Source organism: Chrysochloris asiatica, unplaced genomic scaffold (genome assembly GCF_000296735.1).
Source record: "Chrysochloris asiatica unplaced genomic scaffold, ChrAsi1.0 scaffold00013, whole genome shotgun sequence".
In the NCBI taxonomy this organism is placed as follows: domain Eukaryota; kingdom Metazoa; phylum Chordata; class Mammalia; order Afrosoricida; family Chrysochloridae; genus Chrysochloris; species Chrysochloris asiatica.
In genome coordinates, this window is record NW_006408531.1 from 23540106 (window position 1) to 23557670 (window position 17565).

A 17565-nucleotide genomic window follows, 5' to 3' on the forward strand; every position below is an offset into this window, starting at 1 on the left:
TTATATATTATATATGTATAATCATATAACTCATAGCGATGCTGTAGGTCAAAGTAGAATGACCCCATAGTGTTTCCAAGGCTGTAAATCTTTCAAGTTGTGGTATTTTTGTTATGGTTACACTGGGTAACAGCTCTTGTATGAAGTTACTCTGAACTGGCTCCTTAATTTTAATAATATATGTATGCATTATCCTGAGGTTTCTTTTAAATAACTACATCATTCCTGTATAATGATAATTTTGTTCATTCCTTTACAGTTTTATCCCTTTATTTCTTGTATTACTATTCTGGCTAGCATCTCAGTATAAGACTGTATAAGAGTACAATAGAACATCTTTATATTGTTTCAAATCTTAAAGAGAATTCAACTAAAATTTCACCATTAAAAATAAAGTTCACTCTAGGGTTCTGGTACATAACTTTAGAGGCTTTGAAAATGTTTACTCTTATTTTGACAAAAGTTTATTTTTTTCTTTAATCATAAAGGGGTGCCAAATTTTATAAAATGCTTTTTCTGCATTTTTTGAAATGACCAATGCTTTCTTCTTTATATTTTGTTATGTACTTAGATAATCTAGGTAGATTATAAAACTGTTAATATGAATCATTGTAAAAGTCTACTTCTTTTCTATTTTGGGTCTCCCGTTAACAGTGGTCCCCAAATTCAGATTTTATTATACATACATGTGACATGTAGTGGGTAAATCAATCATATTTTTATTTAGTTTACTTAAGTTTTCTTATTACTTTACACTGGGAGTCTATTATCTAACTGTTGTTTTTGTTGTTGTTAAGTGTCCTCAAGTCAGTTCTGACCCATAGCGACCCTGTATTGGGTGTCCAAGGAGCATCTGGTGAGCTTGAACCACCGACGTTGTGGTTCAAACTGACTTTGCAGTCCCGTACCTTAGCCCACAGCGCTACAAAGTATATGCTATATATCATTGATAGTGTGATGCTTCAGCGGCATACCCATTGTCATTATTTGACTTTAATTTAGGATACACGGTATAGAGCTACAGTTATAAAAAGGCATGAAAATGGGAGTAAAAGTTCAAATCAGTAGTAGCTCTTAAATGTCCAGTGGCATTTTCTTAAGGAAAAAGACAAATCACAATAAACACAAGACTTTCTATCTCTTCTTTAACATTTTGTCTTCTAAAATGTATATGCATATCGCCAGCCTGGTATTTCCTGTGTGCCTCTGGGTATAAAAGTGCTGGAATCAGTGTGTTCTGAGCATCCTAAATACCAGTCAAGGTTGACATTTAAAATCTTACTGTTGAAAGGGTTTGTGTGTTCTGTTTTTACCTTGAAACCCTTGCCTAAGAAGCATTAATAATAAACACCAGATCCGTAGGGGGGGAAAAATGATGCACTGATTAAACATTCCTGTTAGATTTGAACCTTCACGTTATCTATGTTTCCATATAAAAAATGTGTAGAAAATAAAGTTACTCTTTCAGATTTATCAAGAGGACAAATTATAATTTCATGGTAACCTAGTTTGCAATGCTAAAGACTGTCCATTTTCAAATGCTCAAGGCCAAAGGTAATCACACAGGGTGATGTTTACCTTATAGGTGCATTATTAATAGTACACAGTGACCAAACCAGACCGGTTGTCATCCAGATAACTTCAACTCATGGTGACCCCACGTGTGTCATAATGGTTGCAATGAGTTTGTAGAAATGTATCGCCAGACCTTTTTACTAAGGAAACTCTAGGTCTTTACTTGAAACCTCCGATATTTTCAGTTAGCAGCAGAGTGCACAACTCAGTTTTAATTGTTCATGAAGTTGCCAAACTGTCATTTGAAGCATGGAACATATTGATCTTTTGAAAATATCTTGCAGGAAGAAGCTGTTTGTTTAGATTCTGAGGTAAATGAGCATATTAAATGGTTCCAGCAAGAATATGTAAAATCAGAAAAGGACTGGAAAGAAATTGACAACAGGATGAGCCAAACTTTGGAATTAAGAAGAAAGTTGATCAACAGCAGAATACCTCTGAAGGACATTCTTCAAATGTTTCCCTTCTTGAAGTGCCCTCCTCAGGTACTGTTTCTCATTGACAATACTCTCTGATTACACTGTCCAAATTGACCTTTCCCCTCTGTCTTCTAGGGTGGTAACAGGACTATATGACAAGGCAGTGGGTATGAATCTCAGTAGGGTGGGAGCCCAAAGGGCTACAATGAGGACCATTCAGTAAGAATTCCAGGAAGCATATTATTCTGCTAACAGGCACTGAAGATGGACTGGCTGTTGCCAATAATGACGCCAACATCTGTACTCAGCTATGTTCGATCATTCATTGTAATGACCACCCAGAACTCAGACACCAAACTCAAAATGATGGGGTTTATTAAGGAAGTTAAGTGCCATCAAGTTGGTTGTGACTCATAGTAACCCTGTGTAGGGTTTCCAAGGAGTGACTGATGGGTTTGAACCACCGACCTTGTGGTTAGTAACTCAGTGCTTATCCTACAGAACCACAGTTAAAATTCAGGTTCAGAAATGCTCAGACACAATTCTTCTCAGGCCAGACTCTCGTCAGCTGCGCCAATGGGCCCGGGCAATGTTACAAAGCTCTTTTAGGGCTGCTGCTAAATGCTCGCAGGGAATGCTACTCCACCATAAGCCTCAGCCTGAAGGCACTCGACTCTAGCTTGGTGGGTCAGCAAACCTAGCTCCTCCAATTCAGTGTTTGGCAGCACCCCACTCTGTTAGCAAGTCTCCCGCCCAAAGTCTCTCAGCTTGACTTGCTCCATGTGGTGGGAAGCCCATTGGTGTGTCTTGTACTTTGGTTCTTGGTTCCGCTGTCGCTGCTACTCCTCTGCCACTCCTCTGGTGTTCCAGCTGTCTGTCTTGGGGTCAAGGAGGTTCAACACAGGGATCTCTGGTCCAAAGGATGAACTCCACTCCTGGCTCTTTTTCTTCTTTGGCAGCGAGATTACCCTATTCCTGCTTTTGAGATGGCTCATTTTATAACCACGTTAAGTTTCCATGTTTTCACAATTAACCCTGTTGACAATCACTCACAACTAAAACATACAATGCTATCAGCATCTTCTCCAAGTTTCCTTACCCAGACTCTTCAGGCATTATAGTTTGGTAGGAGTTACAAAGAGTGTGGCTAAAAGAGTCAGGTGAAGTAGTTCACTGTATTGTAACTACTTGCAGAATTAAGAGTCTCTGTCATTGGACATGTTGTGGAGTGACCACAATTTAGGGGCATTAATACAGTGTGAAATATTTTCCCTTGGCATGCACTAAATTATCAACTAGTTTATGGAATTGTTAATATGCAGCGATCTTAAAATGTCTTTCCTTTGTGATTCTAAATCATTTCCTAACAATGGCCTTAAAATATATACAGTTAAATGGTTAAATCGAATACCCTTCCATTTAGTTTATTTCAAGTGGCCATCAAAGGGTTCTATCTCAATTTTAGTATAATTTTGGCTCTAATACTCACACACGATGAAATAATCATTGAAGTTTTATGAAGGTGGGTTTCATTGAGAAATTACATGGATGCAGTTGGAACCAACAATTTTTTTGTTTTACTTCAAATAACTCTGAAATAAGAATTAGCCTGTATGGTTTATTTGAAACTAATGTCAGTAGGAACATCTGACTGATTATTATGCAGCAGAAATGCATTCAGTGAATTAGTGGTGGTGGTGGTGGTGTGCCTTGGAGTGAGTTCCGACTCATAACAAGCCTGCATAGGGTTTCCAAGGTTGCAAATCTTTATGGAAGTGGAAAGCTTCATCTTTCTCCCGCAGAATGGCTGGTAGTTTCAAACCGCTGACTTTTAGCAGCCTGACTCATAACAGCTGCACTAGCAATGCATGGCTTAATGGGTTTTAACCCTTTCAGCAAACCTCACTTGGTGACTACTCCATTTCATCTTTGGGCTGTGTCTGCTGTTTGTACTGTTTGCTGTTGAGGCCATTCCGACTCCCTAACTCTAACTCACTGCCATCAAGTTGACTTTATGGCAACTCTATAGGACGGAGCAGAACTGCTCCTTAGGATGGCCAAGTCGGAAGTCTTACAGCCTTTCCTCCCCATGGAACAGATGGTAGATTTGAACCGCTGGTCTTGAGGTTGTTGTTATGTGCCTTCGAGTCAGTTCCGACTCATAGCGACCCTGTACAGGGTTTCCAAACCTGTAAATCTTTACGGGAGCAGAATGCCTCATCTTTCTCCCGCGGAACAGCTGGTAGTTTCGAACTGCTGACCGTAAGGTTTGCAGCCCGATTTGTAACCACTACGCTACCAGAGCTCCTTGAGGTTAGCAACCTAATAATACATATCCCACAGCTCCCCCAGGGCTCCTAGAGTGACCTTATCCAAAATGAAATCCACAGCCATCGGGTCAACTGTGACATAGAGACACTTTATATAGGGTTTCCCAGGCTGAAAACCTTTATAGAAACAGAAAGCACCATCTTTCTCTCTCAGAGTGGCTGGTGGGCTGAACTGCCGACCTTGTGGTTAGCAGGTCAATGTTTACTCTACAGTGTCACCAAGGCTTCTCTAGTGACCCTTTGTTGTTGTGTGTTGCTGAGCAGTTTTCAACTCATAGTGACCCTGTAAAGGATTTCTGGGGAGTGGCAGGTGGGTATAAATTGCCAACTTCGTAGTTAGCAGTCTAGTGCTTATCCTACAGTACCACACCAGGACAATAGTGACCCTGTGCAGTCAAGTCAGTTCTGACTAATAGCGACTCTGTAGTGGATTTCCGAGGCTGTACATCTTAACAAGAGCAGAAAGCCTCATCTTTCTCCAGTGAACCAGAACCACCGACCTTGTGGTTTGCAGTCCAGGGCCACAGTAAAACTGGGCTTTGTAGTCCTATTGTAGTGCAGCAGGATAATGTGCTGGACCTCAAGGCCAGTTTGAACCATGAGGGCACTGGTTCAAACCTACCAGCCACTCCTCGGAAACCCTATATGGTGTAGAAGTGAACTGGAACCGACTCCATAGCTCTTAAAAACAACAAATCTTTAGGGGAAGGAGCCCTGTTGATGCTTGGGTTAGACATTGAGCTCCTAACCACAAAGTTGGTGGTAGTTCAAACCCATCAGGCACTGTGTGGGATTATGATGAGGTTGTCTACTTCAGTACAGATTTACTGAATGAGGTGGAATACACTCAATGGCAGGGGAATATTTTAGCCTTTAGGGGAGCAGATCTCCAGCTTTTCTCTCCCACAGAGTCATGGGTGGGTTAGAACCTCTGACCTTTCAGTTAGCAGCTAAGAGCCTTATTCATTGCACCACTAGGACTCCTTTTTTGCCTGTTGCTAGCAACAGCAATAGCCAGTAGCTTCTGGCTATTAGAAAACTATGCCAGATGTACACACCTACAAAATAGAATTTTAAAGCAAAAACCTGCGAAATTGATAGATTATACACTCTTTAACAAGGAACATATATTTCTAACACCTTGGTAGTTCCTTTGAAGGAGAAATCCATTATTGATTTGTTGAATGTTGAATGAGTGGTAAATGGCTTAGTAAGGCTGTTTTGGCCACTGAACTTGCAACCTTTGGGATCTTCACTTGGAGTGTGGCCTACAGAAGTTTAAGGGCAAAAACAAATGAACTATGGCTAGAAAGACTGTCGTCTTTCTAAGAGAAGTACCAAGAACTAAACAAAACTTGTCATCTAGTCAGTTTGGACTCATAGTGATAACACAAAGTCTGAGATCCATTATGACCCGAGTAAGGAACAGCATGGAAATGTCAGACCCAGGGCTGTATCTTCCGTGTCTTCTTCCCTTGCTGAAGTGTCTTTGGTGACATCTCTATGTCTTTCTCACTCCTTCAGGTGTCTCACCTTTACATCCAAAATGTGGGTTAGCATATGGTTTCTGTGGTGACTGCCCTGATTGGAAAGAACTATATAGTATAATATTGCTTTAAACAGAATTAAACAATTCGTGTTTCTCCGGAAAGTACTTTACTAATTCAACCTGTGTAGCTGGGATTATTAGTTCTTGCTGTGCTTCCTAAAATACAAAGCCTGACCTCACTTTGGTGGTGTTGTTGTTAAGTGCTGTTGAGTTGGTTCCGACTCGTTGTTAAGTGCCGTCGAGTTGGTTCCAACCAATGGTGACCCTGTATAGGGTTTCCGAGGAGCAGCTGGTGAGCTTGAACCACCAATCTTGCAGTTCAAAGAGCTTTGCAGTCTGGCACATTAACCCACAGCACCACACCAGGTTCTGATTCATAGTGACCCTTTGATTAGGGTTTCCAAGGAGCAGCTGATAAGTTTGAACCCCCAACCTTGCAGTTAGTAGTCCAATGCTTATCCTACAGCGATACCCCAGGGCTTCTAACCTTAATGTAAAAGTACTCAGTTAACAAGCAATTCCTGTAGCTACTTCATCTCCAAACAACTCCACCAATTATTGAAACAGTTGTGAAAACACTTGGAGGTTTTAGGAAACTTGCCGATACATGTGCGGAGGAAGAGAAGCAGCAGGTGTGGGACTGTGGACCTAGTCATCTTCATTACCTCCTGCCCTCTATCTGCCTCCTCCTAAAAAACCTTCCTTTAAGAAAAAAACTTAATGTCAAAAGCCACATTAATAGAATATTTACAGTATTACGCACTAGAAAGTTGTTGGATATTACAAGGCGAGTAGGAGGATGGTGAAGAAAGAGGAGGGGGGAAATGTGCAACAAAAATTTAAACAATTTCCAATAAATCCTGTGAGACACTATAATTTGCACCTTACTGAGAAACTATTGCAACAATCCTTGGAGAAACTATCTCAACAATCATCGCTGAAAACTTAAAATGAAGTACATATGAATCACCAGGTACTAAAGTGTTAAAAGTAAACATAATAATAAAAGAATCTGAGTTCTGCTTTTGACCATGATTGAATAGATAATACCAGGTTTGCCTTGCCACAATTAAAATGATAAAAGTGGATATATATATATATATATTGTTGTTGTGTGCCGTCAAGTCGGTTCCGACCCATAGTGACCCTGTATAGGGTTTCCAAGGAGCAGCTGGTGAGCTTGAACCACTGACCATGTAGTTCAAGTGACTTTGCAGTCTGATGCATTAGCCCACAGCACCACATGAAGACTCCAACATATATAACTGTATGCTATGCACTGGACTGATAACCACAAGGTTAGCAGTTCAAACTTACCAGCTGCTCCTTGGAAACCCTATTCAAGGTCACTATGATTTGGAATTGACTCAAAAGCACTTAAGAAAAAAACATGTATGTAACTGAAGATACATAATTGTTGTTAAGTGTCGTCCAGTCAGTTCCGACCCATAGCAACCCGGTATAGGGTTTCCTAGGAGCAGCTGGTGAGCTTATACTGCCAACCTTGCAGTTCAAACTGACTTTGAAGTTCAGTGCATTAACCCACAGAACATGTATTATATGAATATATAATATATATGGATGTTGTAAACATATATAGGTGGGTTTGAACTGCTGATCTTATGGTTAGCAGTCCAGTGCTTATCTTACAGCACCACACAAGGACTCCAATATTAACATCTAGACACACAAACAGATGTAGATGCTTGTATGTCTCAGTGTGTGTGTTCTGTGAGAAAGCCTAGGTCAATAACCTCTCAGTAGCAATGAGCACACCAACCAACAAAATCGAATACCATTGTTCCCTAAAAGCAATGAGGACTCTTGGAGAACTAGCTGACTCCAGAGCTGGGACAGAAAAAATCTAAGATGAGCCTGAAATGTTGTCTAGCACCAAAAATGAAAGAAGAGCTCAAAAACTGAAGAGATATACCAAGGCATATATTAAGTCATTTTGAAGCAGCTTCCAGGGGTCAAATCTGGACAATTTGAGCACTGATGTAAATAAAGAATTTAAGGAAAACATGTGTAAGCTTCTGAGTCATAATGACCCTGTTTGGGTTCCCGAGGAGCGGCTGGTCCAGCACATTAACTTCTGTGTCATTGTTGTTGTTAAGTGCCACTGAGTCAATTCCAACTCATATCGACCCTGTACAGGGTTTCTGAGGCTATAAATCTTTACGGGAGCAGAAAGCCTCATCTTTCTCCCACGGAACAGCTGGTAGTTTCAAACTGCTGACCTTGCGGTATGCAGCCCGATTCGTAACCACTATGCTACCAGAGACACCAGGACTTTAGTCTGATAAAAATAAATAAATATGTAAATAAAGGTGAGAGAAGAGAAGCTCTACCTACAATGAAAAGTCAAGGGAATGACAGAATTAAAAACTTATCATTTGTCAACTATCAAAGTAATACTTGCTTCAGGCAAGAATCACAAATAGAAGCTAAACCTGGTGCATGAAAGTTTGATGAGAAACAACATTTGCATAGGCTAAAGTATCTCCTCATAAAACACTTATTAAATATGTATTAATAAACCTGAAGTGTATATTAATTAATTTTAAGTGGAAAAACTGAGCAAATGACAGTTTAGTACAGTGATAAAAATTAATATCCCCATTAATGAGCCAAACTAACTATGATCCTGTGCCTTGTGATGCAGTGAGCAATACCGGTACCAGTTCTATGGTGCTCATGAAAAAATGCCTCAATCATGAGAAACACCAAGCAGTTCCAGACTGAGGGACATTCTATAAAGTGGAGGTGGTGGTGTGCCGTGGAGTCCATTCCTACTCATCGTGACCCTGTGTACAGTTCTCCCAAGGCTGTAAATCTTTACAAGAGCAGAAAGCCTCATTGTTCTCTCAAAGAACAGCTGGTAGTTTCAAACTTCTGATCTTGAGGTTAGCAGCCTAACTCGTAACCACTACACTCCCAGAGTAGCTGGCCATTATTCTTCTGAGCAGTCAAAGAATACACGAAAAACTTGAGGAACTGCTTTAGACTCACAGAGACTAAAAAGACATGCTATCTAAATCTCACATGTGATCTTGGATTAGACTGTCAACTACAGAGGACATTATTGCAACAATTGGCAAATTTGAATGTAATCTGCAGCTTAGATTTTCCCACATTTGGATGGGTGTACTGTGGTTCTGTAGGAGTAGGTCCTTATACTTAAGTATATGGTGGTAGATTACGGGGTAATAGGAAATCAGGTCTGCAATTTATTTTGAAATGGGTCAGAAAGGTGAACATGGATGGAAACTGTATGAAGGGCTTATGTTTTGAAAATTCCCAGGCTTGTCCTCTAGGAGAGTGGAGGATATTCACTGTGTTCCTGCTTCACCTCATGACTGTCCGCTGAGAGAACCCTTTTCTGAGAGTGTTATCTAGATTAGTGGTTGGTTCTCTGAGTGTTGGCTGGTGACAAAGCCGCTGTGATTTTATGAGGATGTTCCTTCCAGCTGTCCAGTAGCTTAACATTTGGACCTGATCTTTGGGCAATTTATGATCTTACAAAATAGTCAATAATGAGACTCACTGGGTTTCATGTAACTCTTGTTGTTGTTAAGTGCCGTCGAGTCAGTTCCGACTCACAGCAATCCAGTTTAGGTTTTCCAAGGAGCAGCTGTTGAGTTTGAACCACCAATCTTGTGGTTCAAACCGACCTTGCAGTCAAGTGCTTATCTTACAGTGTCCATCAGGACATGTAATTTTAAGAGGAAAATAACTATTAAGTTAATGAATACTTGAATGGGTATTAAAAAAGTAAGGAAAGGGAGCTATGGTGATAGAATTCTCTGAAAAGATGAATTCACGCATTGGTAGGAAAAGGTAAAAGTTTTGAGTAAATGAACTTCCATAAAGGTAAATTGGTTTGGATTTGAGCCTGTAGTTAAATCTACACCTATATTATTTTTATCATTTGTTTCCTTCTGGTCAGATATTTTCTAAAGTTCTCTTCTGTTTAGCATGAATCTGGGAAAATGATTGTCAAAAATGAGATGGCGTGAAAAGGGATCAGTACCCTAGACATCAGTGAGTTGAAATGAACAGGGCGTGGCCATTTTGAATCAGAAACTCACTTGGTTTACTATGTCAGAATCAACAAAATGAAGAGGAATGGTGTAACATTCTTTGTCAAAAAGAACATTTCAAGATACATCTTCAAGTACAGTGTGCTGTCTATGATAGGATAATATCCATATGTCTACAAGAAAAACTCCTGGTGTGGCTCTATAGGATAAGCACTGGGCTGCGAACCACAAGGTTGATGGTTCAAACCCACCAGCTGTTCCTCAGAAACCCTATAAAGGCTTGCTGCGAGTCAGAACTGACTCAACGGCACTTAACAACAACAAAGTATAAGAGGAGTCAATGCATAATGCAAGAAAAAAGTTAATATTATTGTTCAAATTTATGTACCAACAATTAAAGCCAGTGATAAGGAAATTTAATAATTCTATGAACGTTTTCAGTGTGGAATTGATCAAAAATGCAATCAAGATACATTGATAACTACTGGTGATTAGAATGCGAAAGTTCAAAACAGAGAAAGAATTGGTAGTTGAAAAATACCATCTTGATGATAGAAATTATGCCAGAGATCTCATGATAGAATTTTGCAAGACAAAGGACATCGTCATTGCAAATATTTTTCTCAGTAACATAAATGGCAACTATATACATGGATCTCACCAGATGGAATCAAATTGACTACATCTGTGGGAAGAGACAACAGATAATCTCAATTATCATCAATGGCTCATATACACTTTCAGACTGAAGCTGAAAATAATTAAAACAAGTCATGAGAGCCAAAGTTTTTCCTACCTTAATTTAAGACCATCTCAAGAACAGATTTAACACACTGAACACTAATGACCAGAGATCACAGACCTTGTGAGATGATATCTTATGCTGGGTTGTCAAGAGAAACAGAAGCAGTGAACCTTGTATATGTCTATGTAAACAGAAGTTTATATCAAGGAAGTGGCTCACACAGTTGTAGAGGTGGGAGAGTCCCAAGTCTGTGAGTCAGATGAACCAAGATCGGCAGGTTAGATGGCAGGCAGGCAGGCTGAACAGGTAAGATGGCAAGCTGCTGCTGCTTCTTCAAATAGTCGAACTTCTCAGGTTATTTGCTCAGCATGCAGTTTGAATAAGTATGGTGAAAGGATACAACCTGAGACACACCTTTCCTGATTTTAAATCCCCTTGTTCTGTTCTAGTAACTGCCTCTTTTTCTATGTACACGTTCCTCATTAGCGTGATTAAGTGTTCTGGAATACCTATTCTTGCAAATGTTGTTCATAATTTGTTATGATTCATCCAGTTGAATACCTAGAGGTTCTGGTAGGAGAATGGCCCTGCCAATACTTGAGGACAGTTCAATATTATCAGTCAGTCAAGGCCAGGACCGAGACTATAGAATAGACCATCATTGCTCAAAAACAAGTTAAAGCAGAAGTGGAAGAAAATGAAAATTCCACAAAAGCCAAAATACAAGAGAGCTTCAAAAATTTTCGTGGAAAAACAGAATTAAAAGAACTTTTTGAAGCTCCCTTGTACAACCTTGAGTATATCCCACCTGAATTTAGACATCATCTGAAGAACAGATTTGATGTACTGAAAATGAATGACTCCAAAATTATCTAATAAGTACTTCATATTGTAATTTATTGTTTGTTGTTGTTAAGTGTTGTCATCAGGTTCCCACCCATGAAGACCCTGTATAGGGTTTCCAAGGAGCAGCTGGTGGACTTGAACCGCACGCCTCCTGGTTCAAGTGGACTTTGCAGTCCTGCACATTAACCAACAGCGCCACACCAGGACTTCATATTCTAATTTATTAGATAGTTAATAGGTACAAATAAAGTAGGAAAACAAAACATAAAATTATCTATTTAAAAATGTAAACTATTCTGATTGGAACAATTATTAACACATCACTATTTTTCATGATGATGTGAAGAAGAAAAGGTTGGGTAAGATACTAACAATTAAAAGAATTCTCCTCTCCCTGCTGTATCAACATTCCATGATGGTGTAAGTGAAGGCTTCTATGAATGAAAAGAAAAGCAATTATATGTATCTGTAATAATGTGTTGCCTACTTATACTTGCATATGGATGAGATAAATGTTGCTTCCATTTGAAAAACAAAAACCAAGAAAACTAATGACTGAAGTAACCGAAGAACACATGTGGGATGACGTCATTGACATAAAAAAGCGCTGAACAGCAAGAAGACAAACTATTTTAATGAAATGTGCAAAGGCCTGGATTTAGGAAACCAAAAGGGCATAACATTTTTGGCATTTCTCAAGCTGAAAGAAGTAAGAAAAATTCTCATTTTGGGTTGTAGTGTTGAAGGATCTATTAGTAAAATATGGAGCTCTGGTAGCATAGTGGTTATGAATTGGGCTGCTAATCTCACAGTCAGCAGTTCGAAACTACCAGCTGTTCAGTGGGAGAAAGAGGAGGCTTTCTGCTCCTCTAAAGATTTACAGCCTCAGAAACCCTGTACAGGGTCATTATGAGTCAGAATCGATTCCACGGCACACAACAACAACATGAGCAAAATATAGAACGATGCAAGAAATAACAAATGAAGATGTAAGGAATAGAATTGGTTGATGTTGAGCTATTTCAGGAGGAAGTATATGACCAAGAACCAATGTTATTGAAGAAAGAAGTCCACAAACTGCATGGAAGGCATTGGTGAAATTGACAGAATACCAAATGAAATGTGTCAACAAAGAGATGCAAAACTGGAAACATTCATCTGTCCCAAGAAATTTGGAAGACAACAAATATCCTGGCCAACTGACTGAAAGAGATCCATTCCAAAGAAAGGTGACCCAACAAAATATGGACATTTTCTAACATATCTAACATATATATAGTTGTTATTGTTGTTATGTGCCGTGGAGAACAGCTGGTAGTTTCGAACTGCTGACCTTGCGGTTTGCAGCCCAATTCGTAACCACTGCGCTACCAGAGCTCCATATATGTTGTTGTTGTCAGGTGCCATCGAGTTGGAACTGACTCATAGCGACCCTATGCACAGCAGAACGAAACAATGTTCGATCCTGGGCCAACCTCACTACCGCTGCCACACCTGAGTCCATCAATGATGCCACCTGGCTGATCCATCTCGTTGGGGGTCTTCCTCTTTTTCTCTGACCCTCCATCCTACCCAGCATGACATCCTTCTCCAGCGATTGTTTCCTCCGGACAATATGTCCAAAGTAGAAGAGACGAAGTTTAGCCATCCTGGCCTCTAAGGAGCACTCTGGCTGCACTTCTTCCAAAACAGATTTATTGGTTCTTTTGGCAGTCCATGGCACTTTCAGTATTCTCCTCCAACACCACAACTCAAAGGCATCAATTCTTCTACGATCCTCCTTATTCACTGTCCAGCTTTCGCATCCATATGAGGCTATTGAAAACACAATGGCCTGGGTCAGGCGCACCCTAGTCCTTAAGCTGACAACTCTACTCTTCAACACTTTAAAAAGTTCCTGTGCAGCAGATTTGCCCAGTGCAATACGTCGTCTGATCTCTTGACTGCTACTTCCGCGAGTGTTGATAGTTGATCCAAGAAGAATGAAGTCCTTGACAACTTCAATCTTTTCTCCATTGATAACAATGTTGTTATATATATATAGTATATATATATAGTATTAAAACCATGACAGCTCTTTTTTTCACTTTAGAATGCATGCCACATATGAAGTCTCTGTTAGCTCCATCTTTTAAAACAACCTGGAAAAGAGTTAAACAACCTACCCGCCTGCTTAAAACATCAGCCAGTTCTCCTTTCAAATGGCAATGGGTGTTAATAATGAATAGGTTAAACATCTCTTCATGCTTAGCACGCACCCTGAGTTAGTTGCTACCTGCAAGGTTGGGTTAATGCCATTTTCTGGAGCACGGGTTCCATGAAATGGTTTTTTGCCCTTTCAAGTGGAGTTAAAGCCAGTGGTTGGCAGGAGGATGTGGCAGCTGCCTTCTGAGTATTTGCACAGGATCCTGAGCTCGGTGGCTGTGCCCATGTTAGCTCTCCCCTCAGTTTATGTACTCCATGTCACTCTTATAATCCATAAAATATTCTGATCCTGACACCTCCTCAAAATCCTCCAGCTCCAGACTGGATTCATATCACATACAAGTAAAATTATGGTGAAGATAATTCAAAATCAGTTACAGCAGTGTATCAACAAATTGCTGCCAGATACTCAAGTTGGGTTCAGAAGAGGACATGACATGCATGATATCATAGCTAATATCACATAGATCTTATCTGAAAGCAGAATATAGCATATATGAGAGGGCTTCAAAAAGTTGTTGGAAAATAAAGTCTTTTAACTCATGGAATTTTTCCATGAACTTTTTGAAGGCCTATACATATATTTATATGAGCCCTGGTGGCATTGTGGCATTGGGCTGCTAACCACAAGTTCACCAATTTTAACCCAACAGCCACTCCAAAGGAGAAAGTTGAGAACTATCTCCTCCCATAAAGATTTTCAGCCTTAGAAATTATATAAATAAGAATGTGGCATCAAGATTGAAGGAAGGATAATTAATAATCTGCAATATACAGATGATACAACCTTGCTTGCTAAAAGCATAGAGGACTTGAAATACTCATGAAAATAAGACCACAGCCTTCAGTATGGATTGAATCTCAATGTAAAGAAAATGTAAATCTTCATAATTTGACCAGTAAATGGAGAAAAGATTGAAGTTGTCAAAGATTTCATTTTGCTTGGCTCCACAATCGATACTCATGGAAACATCAGTCAAGAAGTCAAATGACGAAAACTTTTGTTGTTAGGTGCCATCAAGTGAATACCGACTCATAGTGACCTTATGCACAATACAACAAAACACTGCCTGGTACTCCACCAACCTTACAATCATTGCTATGTTTGAGCCCATTGCTGCTGCCACTGTACCAGTCCATCTTGTTGGGGTCTTTCTCTTTTTCTCCATCACTTCACTTTACCAAATATGATACCCTTCTCCAGGGATGGGTCCCTCCTGATAGTATGTCCAAAGTATGAGAAATGACGTCTGCCATCCTAGATTCATAGGAGCATTCTGGCTGTACTTCTTCCAACTCAGATGGTTTGTTCTTTTGGCATTTCATGGCACTTTCAATAGTCTCCTCTACCACCATAACTCAAATGCATCAATTCTTCTAATGTCTTCCTTATTCACTGCCTAGCTTTCAAATGTATATGAGGTTGTTGAAAATACCACGACTTGGGTCAGTGCACCTTAGTTCTCAAACTGACATCTTTGTTCTTGAACACTTTAAAAGGTTTTATGCAGCAGATTTGCCTAATGCAATATGTCATTTGATTGTTTGACTGCTGTTTCCATGAATGCTGATGGTTCATCTGAGCAAAATGAAGTATTCGAGAATTTCAATCTTTTCTCCATTTAATTTGGATGTTATATATTGGTCCATTGGCAAGAATTTTTGTTTTCTTTACATTGAGGTGCAACCCATACTGAAGGCTGTGGTCTTTAATCTTCATCAGGAAGGATTTTAAGTCGTCTTCACTTTAAGCAAGCAAGGTTATATCATCTGCATATCACAGGGTGTTAATGAGTCTTCCTCCAATCCTGATGCCATGTTTTCCTTCATATAATCCAGTTTCTAAGATTATTTTCTCAGCATATAGATTGACTAAGTATGTTGAAATAGTACAACCCTGGCACACACCTTTCCTAATTTAAAACCATTCTGTGTTTCCTTGTTCTCTTTGAACAACTGCCTCTTGGTCTATATACAGATTCATCATGAGCACAATTAAGTGTTCTGGGATACTCATTCTCCTCAGTGGTGTCCATAGCTCATGAGCCACATAATTGAAAGCCTTTGCATACTCAGTAAAGCTCAGGCAAACAAACATCTTTCTGGTGTTCTCTGCTTTCAACCAAGATCCATCTGGTGTCAGCAATATTCCTCACTCCATGTTCTCTTCTGAATCTGGCTCGAACTTCTAGAAGTTCTCTGCCAATGTATGGTTGCTGCCGTTTTTTAATTATCTTTAGCAAAATTGTACTTGCGTGGGATATTAATGATTTCCTTATTCCACTGAATCACCACTCTTTGGAATGGGCACAGATATGAATCTCTTCCAGTCAGTTGGCAAGGTGTTGTCTTCCAAATTTCTCGGCATAGATGAGTGAGTGCCTGTAGTGCCACATCAGTTTGTTGACAGATTTGTGTGCCATCTATTCTCCCAGAGGCTTGTTTTTGCCAATGTCTTCAATGCACCTTGAACTTCTTCCTTCAGTATTATTGCTTCTTTATCATATGCTACTTCTTGAAATGGTTGGACATCTTCTTTCGATGCTTATTGCATCTCAATATTTTGCCCATAGAATCCTTCAAAATTTCAAGTTGAGGCTTGACTTTTTTTCTTCAGTTTCCTCAACTTGAGAAACACTGAGCGTGATCTTCTCCTTTGGTTTTCTGACTCCAGGTTATTCCACATTTCTTTATAATATTTGACTTTGCCTTCTCGAGCTGTGTTTTGGAATTTTCTGTTCAGCTCTTTTACCTCTTCATTTCTTCCATTTGCTTTAGCATCTCTACACTGGAGAGCAAGTTTCAGAGTCTCTTCTGACATCTGTTGTGGTCTTTTCTTGCTTGTTTTCTTAATGACCTTTTGCTTTCTTCCTGTATGATGTTCTTGATGTCATCCCACAACTCTTCTGGTCTTTAGTCTATAGTGTCTAATGCATCAAATCTGTTCTTCAGATGATCTCTAAATTCAGGTGGAATATATTCAAGGTCATATTTTGACTCTAGTAGACTTGTTTTAATTTTCTTCATCTTCAGCCTGAAATTGCATATGAGCAATTGATGATCTGTTTGATGTATGCCCTGGCCTTGTTTTGGCTAATGATATGGAGATTTTCCACCATCTCATTCCATAGATGTAGTCAGTTTGATTTCTGTGTATTCCATCTGATTAGGTCCATGTGTATAGTCATATATTCTGTTGGCTAAAAAAGGTATTTACAATGAATAAGTCATTGGTCTTACAAAATTCTATCATGCTATCTCCAGCACCATTTCTATCGCCAAGACCATATTTTCCAGCTACTGATCCTTCCTCTTTGTTTCTAGACTATGCATTCCAATTGCCAGTCATTAGCACTACATCCTGATTGCAAGTTTGATCAATTTCAGAGTAAAGACCTTCATAGAGTTCTTCAGTTTCATTATCACTGGCTTTAGTGGTTGGTTGATACATTTGGATAATAGTGGTATTAACTGGTCTTCCTTGCAGGAGTATGGATATTACCCTATCACATACAGCATTGTATTTCAAGACAAATTTTTTATATGTTCTTTTTAATGATACATGTGACACCACTCCTCTTCAATTTGTCATTCCTGACATAGTAAACCATGTGGTGATTTTCAGAGTCAAAATAGCCAATAGCAGTCCTTTTCAGCTCACTAATACCTAGGATTGTGTGGATCATGATAAGCTATGGATAACATTGAGAAGTATGAGTATTCCAGAACACTTAATTGTACTTCTGAGGAATCTGTACCTGGACCAATAAGCAGTTGTTCGAACAGAGCATGGGAACACTGAATGTTTTAAAATTGGGAAAGGTGTGTGACAAGGTTGTGTTCTTTCACCATA

At 39.4% G+C, this 17565-nt stretch overlaps 1 protein-coding gene across 1 annotated transcript in view; it reads left to right on the top strand.

Annotated features, from left to right (window-relative positions):
* Positions 1-17565, top strand: part of SAMD3 (sterile alpha motif domain containing 3) — a 91225-nt gene that overhangs the window by 68105 nt on the left and 5555 nt on the right. The window contains 1 exon segment of the mRNA XM_006878364.1: positions 1860-2060. Within this exon segment, the coding sequence (XP_006878426.1) occupies positions 1860-2060 (201 nt within the window).